General features: G+C 39.1%; 1 protein-coding gene across 12 annotated transcripts in view; it reads left to right on the top strand.

Annotated features, from left to right (window-relative positions):
• EML4 (EMAP like 4) overlaps window positions 1-16,792 on the top strand; it is a 162,993-nt gene that overhangs the window by 128,419 nt on the left and 17,782 nt on the right. For all 12 annotated transcript variants that reach the window (XR_010149563.1, XR_010149562.1, XR_001715736.4 and 9 more), the window contains 4 exons: window positions 3,230-3,381; window positions 5,124-5,249; window positions 5,335-5,466; window positions 6,509-6,576. Coding sequence is in view for 6 of the 12 variants with exons in the window: in XM_016948426.4 (XP_016803915.3) it covers window positions 3,230-3,381; window positions 5,124-5,249; window positions 5,335-5,466; window positions 6,509-6,576 (478 nt within the window). In the remaining 6 variants the exon portion in view is untranslated. The remainder of the gene's footprint in view (window positions 1-3,229; window positions 3,382-5,123; window positions 5,250-5,334; window positions 5,467-6,508; window positions 6,577-16,792) is intronic.

The raw sequence follows: 16,792 nt of genomic DNA, 5'->3' as shown, positions 1-16,792 counted from the left end.
TATGAAATAGATTGAAATTGTTCTTATGCAAAATAATTTGTAATCTTTTAAGTGGGTAAGTGGAAGTTGAGAGTATCTACAGAACCATTAAAATGTTCACCATTCTTAAGTCTTGCAAAGGAGCTAAGAAACACTGCCATTTTATGTGTTCTCCAGATAATCAAATGGGCCCAGTCGCTAAGAATACAACATAAATTTCAAAGTCTCCCTAATATTTTATTCTTTAAACAGGCACAGAAAGCCTTCCAAACATCTTTATTTGGCAGGCAGTGTAAACTTGCTTTTTATGGAAGCTTTGTGTCTGTTAGAGATGAGAAGAAAGGGTGAGGTTTGTGATTAAGTTTGGATGGACTTGACCATATGAGTAAGCCTGAAGGCAGAGTAGGTTTTTTTAATTCAAGGATAATTATTTTCCTTGGCAGGGATTTCAAACATTATTTGGCAACTGAAATATCAGAAATACAGACCCATAAGAAAGACATCTTTGGCTATAAATTTGTTTCACAGGTAAATACTATATAAAGGAAACTTTGATAATTTGTTTAAATTAGAAACACTAAATTTTTTAAGCTAAGTCGATACTAGGTCCACCTCAGGAAATAACTTTCCTGGAGTGAGAAGGACTCACTGACTTGATCACTATATAGAGTATTTTTATTTCTGATGAAGCATTTTTTTCTTCATTTTTTTTTTTTCCAGTTTTCCATCATTCTGGGAGGATTTTAAGTGTTTAACAAGGTTTTTGTCATGTTTAGAAATACGGAAAGCAGACTTAAGCATAGAAAAGCTTTATTTTCTTACATTCTGATAGAGAACTATGAAACTCCCACACCTTTGCTTTTTGTGTTTTCTTACATGATACCTTCAGGCTACTCTTGTTAGTTTGACCATGCACAGGGAAATAAGCCTAGAATTTGCTTTTCTCTATTTTTATTATCCAAATAAAGCCAGTAGTACTCTCAGAAAATTCTCATCTCTCAGGTGTCCTCCCTCTCGTGGTAACATCAGAACAGAGATAGATACTTATCTACCTATGCCAGTGAACACAGTTGTGTTGTTCAATTTTTAAGGTATTTTTAGATGATAAATGTTGATGTAAGTGGAGACGGTTGACCTGAACAGCAAGTTTGTTGGAGTTCTACTTCCAGCTCTGCTGAATTGGGCAAGTTCTCCTCCAAATCAAGCAAGCCCTTTCCTGTCTCCCTGCCATATATACCCATCTGTTAAGTATTTGTACCACTAGCATACTCAAACTGAGACATAATTTTTTTTAGGATACCAAAGCCTTAGAAATTGTAGTCAATTTGTTAAGTATAATAGCAGCTCAAATAGATGAGTAAAAAAGAACAATCTCAGTAACAGCTTCGATATATAATTCACATACCATGAAATCTACCCTGTTGAAGTATGCCTTTAAGTTCAGTGGTTTTTAGTATATTTACAAGGTTGTGCAGCCATCACCACTGTCTGACCTAAGGACATTTTCATCACCCCGAAAAGAAAGCCTGTACCCATTAGTAGTCACTTTCTATTTCTCCCTCCCCTCAGCCCCTAGGTAACCACCAATTTCCTTTAGGTCTCTATAGATTTACTTGTTCATGACATTTCATATAAATGGAGTCATACAATGTGTGGTCTTTTATGACTTGCTTCTTTCACTTAGTTTTTTTTGTTTTGTTTTGTTTGTTTGTTTTTTGAGATGGAGTTTCACTCTTGTTGCCCAGGCTGGAGTGCAGTGGTGCGATTTCGGCTCACTGAACCTCCGCCTCCCAGGTTCAAGCGATTCTCCTGCCTCAGCCTCCCAAGTAGCTGGGATTATAGGCATGTGCCATCATGCCTGGCTAATTTTGTGTTTTTAGTAGAGAGGGTTTTGCCATGTTGGCCAGGTTGGTTTCAAACATCTGACCTCAGGTGATCCACCCACCTCGGCCTCCCAAAGTGCTGAGATTACAGGTGTGAGCCACGGCGCCCAGCCTTCACTTAGCATTATGTTTTTAAGATTCATCCATGTGGTGGTAGCATGTGTCAATACCTCATTCCTTTTTATGGCTGAGTAATATCACATTGTATAGACATACTATGTTTTTAAAATCTATTCATCAGTTGAGGAACAGTTTTAGAAAATGAATAGTTGTTAAACCTGAATTTTTTCAAGAGGACTAAGGGCTGTTTATTGACTTACTTTGGCCATATTTCAATAAGGTTCTACCTTCCCATTTTGAACCTGGTAGCTAATTCTGTAGGACATCATCTTCCAAAAAGCTTTACTCTTGCTCTGCTAGCCTATCTAGCTAAAGAGCTTCTCTGAGTAAGGCATTTATGAATACCAAAGAAAAAGGTATGAGTACTATCATCTTATTCTCACCCTTAAAAGGGGGCAAAATATAATTTAAAAAATCACATGTGTTTGCCTAAAAGACCTTTTATGTACCCCCTTGGTCTCTCCCTGGGTACTTAACAAAGTGTGCTATGGGTATACAAGAAAACTGGGCTGTTATTTAGCCATCACATTGGTACAGCTGAATCAATTTTTAAAATACTGAAATTATTCTCTGCTAGTAGGTCAAAAGCCATCACTGCAGGTATCCATTGCCTACCTTTGTCCCAATAACTTCCGTAGTGCCCCCATATCTCAGCAAATAAAGGGGAGTAATCCTTGGCACAGCAGAAGGCCTCTGGGTTAACAATGGTTGTAAAACGTTAAACGTTGTGACTGTTAACTCAGAAGGTCAACCAAAGATGTTTTTGCAAAGTTAAAGGAACATCAAGGTGGGAGACTTGAGCCTAGTCACAGCTTTGTTATTAGCTAACTATGTGGTATCCCCTAAGCTGCTCCTGTACCTCTTGTGTCTTGAGCTCTCATATCAGAAGAGTGACACCTACCGTAGCTACCATACAAGATGATTATGAGAGATAGTAAAGTTCTGAAACCTATACTATATCCCCTTTCGTCTGTGGAATTATCACTACTTTTGCTTTGGTTTTTTGTAGGAAAATATTTTGAAATATTTTCAGAGTAAATAAATATTGACATAAATGCAAAAGATTGTATTATACCCTAAACTTTACTACCGCTTTGCACAAAAGACTTGCTGAAAATAGGTTTTTGATTGAGTCATATGAACTTTCTGATTATTAACTCTAGTTCTACTGAAGTTTTCTTCCATATAGACACTAAAATCTGAAGAAAAGTATTATCACTAGTGTTTTTATTTTTCCCTCATATTAGGTGTATATCAAATCAGCAAACAAATCAAAGCTCATGATGGCAGTGTGTTCACACTTTGTCAGATGAGAAATGGGATGTTATTAACTGGAGGAGGGAAAGACAGAAAAATAATTCTGTGGGATCATGATCTGAATCCTGAAAGAGAAATAGAGGTAAGGATGGAAACGGAATATTAAAATATTAAATACTCTAAACTCAGGTATTTTGTCCCACATTAAGATAACTTATACTTTTCTGGCAAACTTATTAAATTCTTATAATTTCATTTCCTTTCCTCAAGAAAGGAGTTTGTTGTTGCCTTTAAGATAACTTTTTTCAAAAAAAAAAAAAAGACCATTAAAATAATTTGAAAGAATATTTTTAAAGATTAGGCAGAATAATTTGCCTGTTAAAACCAGAGCAAATGTCACAAAGTTTAATTTTTCTTCTCTTTTTTGGTGATTTCTATTTTGGATTTATGCTTAGTGTTTTTTTTCTACATGTAGCATTCTTTCCAGAGAAAATCTTCTGGAAAATCCTCTTAAAAAGAGGATCCTGATAGTACTGCTCTTGGATTTTATTTCCAGGAAGATAGATAATAAAGAGTTGCTTAATCACAACCTTCAGTTCATACTGAAAATGCAACTTCCATCACTGTTTTCTTCACAGATAACTCATATCCTTTGTTAATAAAAGCTATACAATCTAGTTCACTCCTTCCTTTCCCATTTCTAATGTAAATATGGATTCCTCTTAGAGTTCAGTTATTTGTATTTTTAGGAGTAATTTTAGATCCCACTTGATAAAGTGGGATTTATAATTCCATTATTTCAGAATCATTCTTTGAGATTATTATTAAATGTATTAACACAGCATTCACTGAGATTGTTCCATGTATTGCATTAAATGAAATTGCTCTCCCAAGGAATCCTATTATTATAATACTTTACAATATATTGTTTTTTAATTTACAGAGAACTTCCACATTACATTTTTTTAATTGACACATTGTAATTGAACATATTTATGGGATACAATCTGATGTTTTGATGCAGATATGCTGTATAGTAATCCAGTCAGGGTAGTTAGTATGTCTGTTGCCTCATGCATTTATCATTTTTTTGTGGTGAGAATATTTTTATATTTTGATCCTTACAACAATCAAGAGTAGGTAGGGCATGTATTATTATCCTTATATTACAGAAAATGTTTCTTAGGCTAAGTAACTTACCCAAAGTAATGTAACTAGTATAACTAATAAGTAACAAAACCCGACCACATTCTTCATGTGATTTCATGTGATCTAATAGAACTTACTTCTTTTTGCCTTTTTTTTTTTTTTTTTTTTTTTTTTTTTTTTTTTGAGACAGAGTCTTGCTCTGTCGCCCAGGCTGGAATACAGTGGCCCAGTCTTGGCTAACTGCAACCTCTGCCTCCCGGATTCAAGCAATTCTCCTGCCTCAGCCTCCTGAGTAGCTGGGATTATAGGCACCCGCCACCGCACCTGGCTAATTTTTATATTTTTAGTAGAGACAGGGTTTCACCATGTTGGCCAGGCTGGTCTCGAACTCCTGACCTCAGGTGATCCACCCGCATTGGCCTCCAAATGTGCTGGGATTACAGGAGTGAGCCACCGTGCCCAGCCTTTTTTCCCTGTTCTTAACCCTTAACTCCTAAAGTCATATAAAATATACATTTAAAATTAACTGAAGCAAAGAATGTTGATAATTATTATAACTTCTGTATAATAAAATGTAATTGGACAAATAAATTAGTAGTAGTATGAGATTACCATATCCAAATTTGGGCTTTCGTCATAATTACCTCATAATTGCTTACAGCTATAAATGCAGCCTTCGAGTAGTAATTAATGCATATTAGTATGTATATGGTGACTTTACACTTTTTTTTCTAGGTTCCTGATCAGTATGGCACAATCAGAGCTGTAGCAGAAGGAAAGGCAGATCAATTTTTAGTAGGCACATCACGAAACTTTATTTTACGAGGAACATTTAATGATGGCTTCCAAATAGAAGTACAGGTAAGCTGTGTGATATTAACCGTTAACTGAATATTTTTTATGATATTCTTTGGTTCTTATAACAATGAGTGTCTTTCATTTTCAGGGTCATACAGATGAGCTTTGGGGTCTTGCCACACATCCCTTCAAAGATTTGCTCTTGACATGTGCTCAGGACAGGCAGGTTTGCCTGTGGAACTCAATGGAACACAGGCTGGAATGGACCAGGCTGGTAGATGTGAGTGAAGCAGGATGTGATTATTAACCTCCCCACAGAAACTCCTCACACTGGCAGTTGAGAGCAGCGAAGTAAAAAGGACTAAGTGTTGATTCAAACCAAATGTAAACATATGGTTTAGTAATAGAGGCTGGAGATAAGAGGGTAGCGTTTAGTCTTAAAGTGTGAACATGAACCGATTTTAAAGAAGTAAGTTAGGCCGGGCGCGGTGGCTCACGCCTGTAATCCCAGCACTTTGGGAGGCCGAGGCAGCGGATCACGAGGTCAGGAGATCGAGACCATCCTGGCTAACACGGTGAAACCCTGTCTCTAGTAAAAATACAAAAAATTAGCCAGGCATGGTGGTGGGCGCCTGTAGTCCCAGCTACTCGGGAGGCTGAGGCAGGAGAATGGCATGAACCCGGGAGGCGGAGCTTGCAGTGAGCCGAGATCGTGCCACTGCACTCCAGCTTGGGCAACAGAGCGAGACTCCGTCTCAAAAAATAAAAAATAAAAGAAGTAAGTTAGCAGCGTAAAAGCTCAATTTGTCCATCAGCTTCAGTAGTAAAATCATAAAGATTTCACATATCTACATAGCATTAATTATTATGGAAACATTTGTGCCTCGGGTGGCATTGCAGTTGGATTCAGTAAGTGCTGCTCACTAACAGGCTCTACTGTCTTCTTTCTGGGTGGTCTCTTACTGTATTTTCTCTCTACCCAACCCAGATATCCACCTTCTCTAGCCCAAGAGGTGTATATAAGTTCTTTGTGGATGCTAAAGAACCGTACCAGTATTTGTTGTTATTATTCTTATTATTGTTCCACTCCCTAGCCACAAGCTGGTTGTCCCTTTCCCTCACCACTCTGCCAGCATATCCCCTTCCTGCTCTGAAATTCTTTTTCCTCTCATATCTGTGTGGTATTTCTCATTAGCTAGAAAGTTGATTGAAATTTTATGTTTGAATGAAACAGGTTATTTTCAGAAGTTTTTGCTACTGTCCCCATAGATCTAGGGAGACTTTCTCATATACTCCCCAACAGCTGTCTGTCTCTTTTCTAGGAACCAGGACACTGTGCAGATTTTCATCCAAGTGGCACAGTGGTGGCCATAGGAACGCACTCAGGCAGGTAGGGTCTTTAAGTGAACTGAGTAATCTGAAGTGGTGGGATGTTTAAATGCTATTCAGGAATGTTCTCAATCTGATCTGGAGAATTAATCTCTTAAGTGGCACACTAATATGCTTGTTGTTCTTATCCGTTTTGTATATTCATAGAATTCAATTATTTATTGAGCACCTGCCTTTTGCTACATGCTACATGCTGTTGTGTGTATTCAGAATACATCAGAAAACAAAACAAAAATTCCTGTCCTGTGAAGCCTGCATTTTAGCGTGTATGGGACAGAATAAAAAATAAGCCCTGACGCAGCCAGGCACAGTAATCCCAGCACTTTGGGAGGCCAAGGTGGGCGGATCACCTGAGGTCAGGAGTTCGAAACCAGCCTGGCCAATGTAGCGAAACCCTGTCTCTACTAAAAATACAAAAATTAGCCAGGCGTAGTGGCACACACCTGTAATCCCAGCTATTCTGGAGGCTGAGGCAGGAGAATCAGTTGAACCTGGGAGACAGTTGCAGTGAGCCGAGATTGTGCCACTGCGCTCCAGCATGGGCAACAGAGCAAGACTCCATCTCAAAAATAATAATAATAATAAGGCGAGTTGCAGTAGCCCACGCCAGTAATTCCAGTGCTTTGGGAGGCTGAGGCAGGAAGATTGCTTGAGGCCAGGAGTTTGAGACCAGCCTGGGTGAGACACCATCTCTACAAAAAATAAAAAATAAAAATAATAAACATTATCACGAATTATATTAGAAAATGTTAAGAACCATGTGAGGATAGGGAAAATGATGGGAGATTAAGAGGGAGTGCAGTTGCAAAATGATAGAGTGGTCATTATGGGCTTCATTGAAAAGGAGTTGCAGATTTGACTTTTCCTTTGTGAAATGAGAAGAATCAGAAAATTTCTCTCCTCATCTTTTATGCAGGGGAAGGATTTGAAGCTGATGTAACACCATTGAGCATTTATAAGTTGTTTGTGCTATACCTTTTGCCATCCTGTCTTTTTTAAATGCTACGCAGATATATAATAAAGATATATTTTCAAAAATAATTTAAGACCTGTCTTGCAGACCTTGTACAGTACCTAAGGTTAACATGTTTATGATTTATATATCTTTAATTGACTCAACTTTATTGCCTCTGCTAGTAAGTAGTCCTTCTCACATTTTTTAAGGAGACAAAGAAAAACATGAAGTCAATTTTCCCAAAATTAAACTCATTAAAAAATGTGGAATGCTGATTTTTAATGGGGTGAGACTATTGTGAACATGCTTATGTAAATATTTTTGTTTCTATATAAGACTTAAATACTTTAAACCAACTAATTCATTTAATTCTAACTAAATTTAGTCATTTAGAGGGGTTTTTTTAATAGCGATTTTTCCTTCTGGCTGTTAGATACAAATTAACACCTGAAATGTGAAAACATTCCAATTTCTTCTTACATATAGTGCTGCAGAATCTTTCAGAATAATGGAAAAATAGGTCTTTAAAGATAATTGAATTATGAATGTGAAACTAGAGATGCTATTGAGTGAAATCATTGAATTTTAGAATTAGGCTGCTTGAGAGAGCAGTTGGTGATACTTTGCAAATATAGAAGGCTAGCTCAGATCTTCCCCAAAACACGTTAGTAATAGATCATGATGAGGTTTAAAAGCACTTAGACTTGGACATTTGTCCATTTGGACCGAGTTTGGTCCATTCTCTTTGAGAAAGACACATGACAGGTAACTGTAGGATTTGGAGGAAATTATTTTCTTCAACCAAAAAAAATGGTTAAGCACATAGGAAACCATCTGAGGTGTAGTGCTGATCTAGTTTTCAGAAAACCACAAAGGAATTCACTTCACATCTTTATTTTTGGCAGCTAAACAGATATCACAAATGCTAAAGTCCTTGAAATAATAAAAGTAAGAGATATCATTTATTCAGTGTCTGATGACCTTGTGCTAAATCCTTTTTTTTTTTTTTTTTTTTTCTTGAGATAGATTCTCGCTCTGTCACCCAAGCTGGAGTGCAATGGCATGATCTCGGCTCACAGCAAGTTCCGCCTCCTGGGTTCACGCCATTCTCCTGCCTCAGCCTCCAAAGTAGCTGGGACTACAGGCACCCTGCCACCACGCCTGGCTAATTTTTTTTTTTTGTATTTTTAGTAGAGACAGAGTTTCACCGTGTTAGCCAGGATGGTCTCAATCTGACCTCGTGATCCTCCCGCCTCGGCCTCCCAAAGTGCTGGGATTACAGGTGTGAGCTACCGCACCTGGCCGCTAAATTCTTTTTATATGTTACTCTTCACAAGAATGTAACATAGTGTTTATTAATATCGTGATTGCACAGACAGGAAACCAAGACCCATAGAGTTCTGTTACCTGTGATTGAGCTCAGGTTCTGCATGGTTCCAAAGCTTGTCCTTTCCTCTAATCCAACAGTACTCTTTGAGATATTTACAGCATTACTTAGAAATACTGTTAGGAAGGTTTATCTTTGACAATTAAATCACTGATTGACATTGTTAAAGCATACTATGTATACAAGGGAGTTAAACACTAAATGGGCGATTGTAAGGCTAGCGGGGTTTGAATCATGAAGATAAACTGCTTTGGTTGAAGAAAACACTGTGTGTTTACAAATATACATACACAGCCCCAATTTGTCGGGAAAATTGTTCTGAAAAACTCACTGAAATTACTTTCCAACATTTACATAGCTGTGAAGTCATCATTGACAAGCTTAAAATGGAAAGTCACTCAATTTTAGTGACTTAAACTAAAGGTAAGCCAATTGGTTTCTCTTGGAGTTGTAAGTAGAAAACACTTTATGAGAGTGATGTGATAACTAAATTGAAAGTGCTGGCAGTCCATTTGGGGATTGATTAGAATCTAGGGGAGATGTAGTTGTCAGTGTTCATTCTGTATGTAACTCCTGTCTTTGGTTTCAGATCTGGTTAGGTTCTGTTGATTCTTGGGGAACTTTCTCATTTGTTTTTATTTTTGCCTTGGATCTATGAATACCCGAATGTATTGTCTAAAATGGAAAAATCTTAATGTAGCCATTCTATTATTATCACTGACCCTAAGCCTGAAAAAAGTCACACCTAGGGTTAAGAAATTTTTATTTTATTTTATTTTATTTACTTATTTAGAGACAGTTTCCCTCTTTTGCCCAGGCTGGAGTGCAATGGCGTGATCCCAGTTCACTGTAACCTCTGCCTCCCAGGCTCAAGCGATTCTTTAGCCTCAAGCCTCCTGAGTAGCTGGGATTACAGGCGCCCACCACCATACCCAGCTAATTTTTGTATTTCTAGTAGAGACAGGGTTTCGCCATGTTGGCCAGGCTGGTCTGGAACCCCTGGCCTCAAGTGATCACCTTGCCTGGGCCTCCCAAAGTACTGGGATTACAGGCGTGAGCCACCACGCCCAGCCAAGGACATTTTTCTAGTAGAATGCAACACATGTCCAAGTTGTGCGTGATCCAAAAAAAGTGACTAGTAAAAAAAAGTAATGATGTCTTCATGTCCAGATCTAGATATCTTCTACTTCATGTAACTAAAGAGTAAGCACAGTGTGAATAAAGCATCAAATAAGTACAATTATCATTTTAAAATAATGTCTTATTAATGTAATTTTAAGAGAAAAAAATTAAACTTATAACCTTAAGTGGACATAGTACTTCCTTAACACGTTAACGCTGCTGGGCACGGTGGCTCATGCCTGTAATCCCAGCACTTTGGGAGGAGGCCAAGGCAGGTGGATTGCTTGAGCCCAGGAGTTTGAAACCAGCCTGGGCAACATGGCAAAACCCTGTCTTTACAAGAAAAATTTTAAAATTAGCCAGGCGTGGTGGTGTGTGCACCTGTAGTCCCTGCTACTCGGGAGGCTGAGGCAGGAGGATTGCTTTATCCCAGGAGGCAGAGGTTGCAATGAACTGAGATCACGCCATTGCACACCAGCCTGGGCACTGTCTCAAAACAAAAAACAAAAGTTAATGCTCACATAGAAAGGATTCTTTTTAACAACTTTGTTGAGATATAATTCACATAACCCCCCAAAAAAAGAAATAAAAAATAATTCACATACTATAAAATTCACTGATTTAAGATATATAATTCAGTAAGTTCACAGGGTTATGCAGCTATCCTCACAGTCTAATTTCAGAACAATTTTTAACCCAGAAAGGAATCCTGTACCCATTAATAGTCATTCCCCATGACCCCACCCACCTCCCCCTTACTCTAGGCAACTGACCCACTTTCTGTTTTTATAGGTTGTCTGTTCTGGGCATTTTCTATAAATGGAATGAATCATATAACGTGAAGTTTTGTGATGAGCTTCTTTCACTTAATGTTTTCAAGGTTTATCCACGTTAAGTACTTCATATATAGCATGTATTATGGCCAAATAACATTCCATTGTATGGATATACCACCTTCATCAACTGATGGACATAGGGGTTATTTCCAGTTTTCGGCTACTATGAATAATGCTGCTACATACATTCATACATGAGCTTTAGAGTGGATATATGTTTTCAGCTCTCTGGGATATAAAAGAGTAGAATTGTTGGGTTAAAACTCCACGTTTAACATTTTAAGACCAGGCACAATGGCTCACACCTGTAATCCCCACACTTTGGGAGGCTGAAGCAGGAGGATCACTTGAGCCTAGGAGTTCGAGACCAGCCTGGGCAATATAGCAAGACCTTGCCTCTAAAAAAAAAAAAATAGCCAGGCATGGTGGCACATGCCTGTGGTCCCAGCTACTCAGGAGCCTGAGGTGGGAGGATAATTTGAATCTGGGATGTCAAGGCTATCATAGTGAGCTATGATGGCACCACTGCACTCCAGCCTGGATGACAGAGCGAGACCCTTTCTCAAAACCAAAACAACCACCACAAAAAAAAAAAATTTTTTTTTTTTTTTTTAGGAACTACCAAACTTTTTCACAGCAGCTATATTGTCTTATGATTCTACCAGCAATGTATGAGGGTTTCAGTTTCTCCACATCCTTGCCAGTACATATTATCTGTGTTTTGAGTATAGCCATCCTAGTGGGTGTGAAGTAGTTTTTCATTATGCTTTTGATTTGCATTTCTCTGATGGCTAATGATGTTGAGCATTTCTTCAAGTACTTATTGGCCACTTGTATATCCTCTTTAGAGAAATGTATGTTGAAATCCTGTGCCCATCTTTGAATTGGGTTGTCTGTTCTTGTAAGAGTTTTTTATATATTCTGGATACAGTTCCTTACAGATCTTTTTCAAATATTTTCCTCATTCTGAGGGTGGTCTTTTCACTTTCTTGATGTTGTTAATAGCACCAGAGTTTTAAGTTTTGATGTAGTTTAGTTTATCTGTTCTTTCTCTTGTTTCTTAGGCATAAATTACATTTACTTCTATGTTTTCTTCTAAGAGTTCTATAGTTTTAGCTCTTTCCTTTAGGTCTCCAATTCGTCTTGAGTTAATCTTCATATATAGTATGGCCCAGTAGGTGTCCAACTTCATTCCTTTGTATGTGGATATTCAGTTACAGCACCATTTGTTGAAAAGACTTCTCTTTCTCCATTGAATAGTATTGGCACCATTTTTGAAAACAAATTGACCAAAGATGTATGAGATTTTCATGAGATTTTCTCTGGACTTTGAATTCTGTTCCATAAATATGTATATATATCTGTGCTTATGCCAGTTACCATAGTTGTAATCATTATGGGATTCTGTAAGGCCTAATGGATCTTTCTTCCTTTCTCCCCTTCCCCTTTCCCTTCCCATTCCCCTTTCCCTTCCCCTTTCGCTTTCCCTTCCCCTTCTCCTTCCCCTTCTCCTTCCCCTTCCCCTTCCCTTTTCCCTTTTGCAGAGTCTTGCTCTGTCTCCCAGGCTGGAGTGCAGTGACATAATCTCAGCTCACTTGCAGCCTCTGCCTCCTGGGTTCAAGTGATTCTCATGCCTCAGCCTCCCAGGTAGCTGGGACTACAAGCGTGCACCACCATGCCTGGCTAATTTTTGTATTTTCAGTAGAGACAGGGTTTCACCATGTTGGTCAAGCTGGTCTTGAACTCCTGACCTCAAGTGATCTGCTTGTCTCAGCCTCCCAAAGTGCTGGAATTACAGGCATGAGCCACCACTCCCAGCCAGAAGCTTGGTTCTAATGTATATACTCTAGACTAGAATAAGAATACAGTGAAATAGTAAAAACTTAAATATTTATTTGGCCATCATGGTGGCTCAGGCCCAAGGCCCAGGCCGGAAGATCTCTTGAAGCCAGGAGTGAAATTTAAAAAACATTTTTTTTTAATTTGTAGCAAATCCCCTTGGCTAGAGGATTTGTTGTTAGAGATAGAGCCTCTGAGCCCAAAAGTCTTTTCTGAAGGTAAAACATAGTCCTTGGCAATGAAAAGGGGTGAGAACTCCAAAATTATATATGGAAGTTGTATATCTTTAATAACAAACATTGAATTACTACTAAAAATGATTTGCCAAAAGTAGAAGAATTAGTGTCTAATAATGTATTAATAATTAAAGAAATAGAAAACTTAGGCACGGTTTTGGTGGGGGTTTTTCGGTTTCTTTTTTGATAGTCACTATCTCTAACCAGTAAATGACTTAAGAGTTTTAGGTTTCTACACATTTTACCAAAACACAGACACTCTAGGGTTTCATTACATTCTCAGGGAGTGTCCAAAGAGATAAAATTACATAGTTTTCCTAGGAAGATTAAACTGACTTTGAAACAGTCTTAAAACAGCATTAGTTGGGGCTTCTCCAAAATAAAAATTGGGCTGGTGCAGTGCTCACACCTGTAATCCCAGCACTTTGGGAGGCCAAGGTGGGAGGATTGCTTTAGCCTCGGCGTTTGAGACCAGCAACATGGCAAAACCCCTCCTCTACAAAAAATTAGCCAGGCGTGGTAGCACATACTTTTGATCCCAGCTACTCGGGAGGCTAAGGTGGGAGGATCACCTTAGAGCCTGGGAGGTTGAGGCTGCAGTAAACTGCACTCCAGCCTGGGCAACAGAGCGAGACCCTGTCTCAAAAAAAAAAAATGGTAATAATTTTTAAATGCATGAGAGTGTCATAAAGTTTCTATAAACTCATTAAAAACTCACCTGATACAGAGCAGTTCTGTATCTTGTCATTTTGGTGTGTCAGTTCATTCTGAATTGGGATATTATTTTGTTCCCTTTCTCTAAAAAGGCACTTGGCATCAGCTTTGGCATTTCTAGGCCCAGAAGAATTTCAGAGGGATACTCATAAAAATTGGTTAATGAGTTACATTCTCAGAAGAAACATAACCTATGGGTACTGTCCAGTTGCAATAAAGTGTATGTCTTATGTGCTTTTTTTATTTTATATTTTACTTTCAATGTTATTTTAAAATAAAACAGAGATGAGGTCTCGCTACATTGACCAGTCTGGTTTTGAATTCCTGTGTTCAAGCAATCCTCCTGCCTCGGCCTCCCAAAGTGCTAGGATTGCAGGCATGAGGCACCATGCCCGGCCTTCCTATGCAGTTTTTGAAATGAAAATAATTGGTAAACATGAAGCATGTGGCTTCAAAGTGCCAGTTTTCCTGCTTATTAGCATTTAAACTCAAGTATTCACATATGAAAGATATTTATCTTACCTGAGTAGATAAGAAAATTCGGTTAGCTTCCTGGAAGCTTCAGCTCATAGCTCACAAAATTACTAAAATTTATGAATGTGTTTAGTTAGAGATTTCACTGATAGGTTATAAATCAAAAATAAAATTCTAAGCCCCCCCCACCATCGTCCCTGCCAGGGCATTCCAAAATTAACCTGAAAAACTGGTTCAGGCCATAACAGGAAGGGAAGGTCATGCCTTGTTATAACCTCTTAGAATTCAGGAAAAGCCAACCAACATTTAATATTAATACAGACCTTAAGTCTGATAAGAAACATTTACAGTCTATTCTCTCTGAGGCCTACCTAAAGACTTCATCTGCACAATAAAACTTTGGTCTCCACAACCCCATATCATAACCCAGACAATTCCTTTCTACTGATGATAACCAATTGCCAATCAGAATTTTTTTTTTTTTTTAGACGGAGTCTTGCTCTGTCGCCCAGGCTGGAGTGCAGTGGCGCAATCTCGGCTCACTGCAACCTCCACCTCCCGGGTTTAAATGATTCTTCTGCCTCAGCCTCCCAAGTAGCTGGGACTACAGGCACGTGCCACCATGCCTGGCTAATTTTTTGTATTTTTACTAGAGATGGGGTTTCACCTTGTTAGCCAGGGTGGGCTCGATCTCCTGACCTCGTGATCCACTCACCTCGGCCTCTGAAAGTGCTGGGATTACAGGCATGAGCCATTGCGCCCGGCCTGCCTGTCAGAAAACTTTTAAATCTGCCTATAACCTGGAAGCCCCCACCTACCTTCAAGTTGTCCTGCCTTTCCCTACTGAACCAATGTATATCTTTTTTTTTTTTTTTTTTTTTTTTGAGATGGAGTCTCGCTCTGTCACCCAGGCTGGAGTGCAGTGGTGCCATCTCAGCTTGCGGCAAGCTCCACCGCCTGGGTTCACGCCATTCTCCTGCCTCAGCCTTCCAAGTAGCTGGGACTACAGGCGCCTGCTACCATGCCTGGCTAATTTTTTATATTCTTAGTAGAGATGGGGTTTCACCGGGTTAGCCAGGATGCCAGGATGGTCTCGATCTCCTGACCTCATGATCCGCCTGCCTCGGCCTCCCAAAGTGCTGGGATTACAGGCATGAGCCACCACGCCTGGCTGAACCGATGTATATCTTAACATGTATTTGATTGATGTCTCATATCACCCTTAAATGTATAAAACTAGGCTGTGCCTCGACCACCTTGGCCACATGTTCTCTGAGGGCTCTCTCACCATGGGCCATGGTCACTCATATTTGGCTCAGAATAAATCTCTTCAAATATTTTACAGAGTTTGACTCTTTGTAGACAAGGTAAAAAATTGGTATCTTTGAGTCTTCAGTTCTACCTTGAATGCACTAAGCCACGTTAAACCATACCACTAAGCTTTAAAAAAAAAAAAAATCCTTCAAGCCGTTTTCTCTCTTCTAAATATTTCTTTTAATTTAAGAGGGAAATGGTCCCTTTCCCAGATATTAGTTATAGTGCTTTAAAATGAAAAGAAACTTATTGGCCGGATGCAGTGGCTCATGCCTGTAATCCCAGCACGTTGGGAGGACAAGGCGAGGGGATCACCTGAGGTCAGGAGTTCAAGACCAGCCTGGTCAACATGGCGAAACCCTATCTCTACTAAAAATACAGAAAATTATCTGGGCGTGGTGGCACACGCCTGTAGTCCCAGCTACTTGGGAGGCTGAGACACGAGAATCGCTTGAACCCGGAGGCGGAGGTTGCAGTGAGCCGAGATAGTGCCACACCACTCCATCCACTCCAGTCTGGGTGACAGAGTGAGACTCCGTCTCAAAAAAAAAAAAAAAAAAAAAAAAAGCCTACCATCACGATTCTTTTTATTGGCTTACATTAGTGGTGGAATTTTTTCCATCTGAATAATTAAAAATGAAACTTGACTCAGATGGTAGGAGCAGGTAAAAAATAAAGATTAAAAATAAAAACTTGGCGGGCATGGTGGCTCATGCCTATAATCCCAGCACTTTGGGAGCCTGAGGCGGGCAGATCACCTGAGGTCAGGAGTTCGAGACCAGCCTGGCCAACATGGTAAAACCCTGTCTCTACTAAAAATACAAAAATTAGCTGGGCGTGGTGGCGCCCACCTGTAATCCCAGCTACTCGAGAGACTGAGGCATGAGAATCGCTTGAACCCAGGAGGCGGAGGTTGCAGTGAGTCAAGATCGTGCCACTGCACTCCAGCCTGGGGGATGAAAGCAAGCTTCCGTCTAAAAAAAAAAAATTGCTGCTTTTTTTGCCCTGTTCAGTTCATGAATGAATTTTTAGTAACTTGTAAGCTATGGGCTGAAACTTTTAGGCAGCTAACCTAATTCTGTCATCTACTCAGGTAAGAGAAACAGAATTTATATGTGAATACTTGAGTTTAAAGGCCAATAAGTAGTGATTTTGTTTTTCTAGTCTTGTCCTGTTTTTTCCATCCCATCCATTTTCTTCCTGCATACTGCACTACTGTTAAATACCTCTTGCTAAAATTTGGTTTTTGTCATGTTCAAGACTTACTTTTAATGTATTTGTTCACTTATTCATTCTGCAGATATTTAGTGCCTACTCTGATCTGGGCAGTGCTCAACTCT

The sequence above is a fragment of the Pan troglodytes genome, chromosome 12 (assembly GCF_028858775.2).
Source record: "Pan troglodytes isolate AG18354 chromosome 12, NHGRI_mPanTro3-v2.0_pri, whole genome shotgun sequence".
Lineage (NCBI taxonomy): Eukaryota > Metazoa > Chordata > Mammalia > Primates > Hominidae > Pan > Pan troglodytes.
Note: the sequence above shows the minus strand (reverse complement) of the source record. Positions and strands in the feature narration are given on the sequence as shown.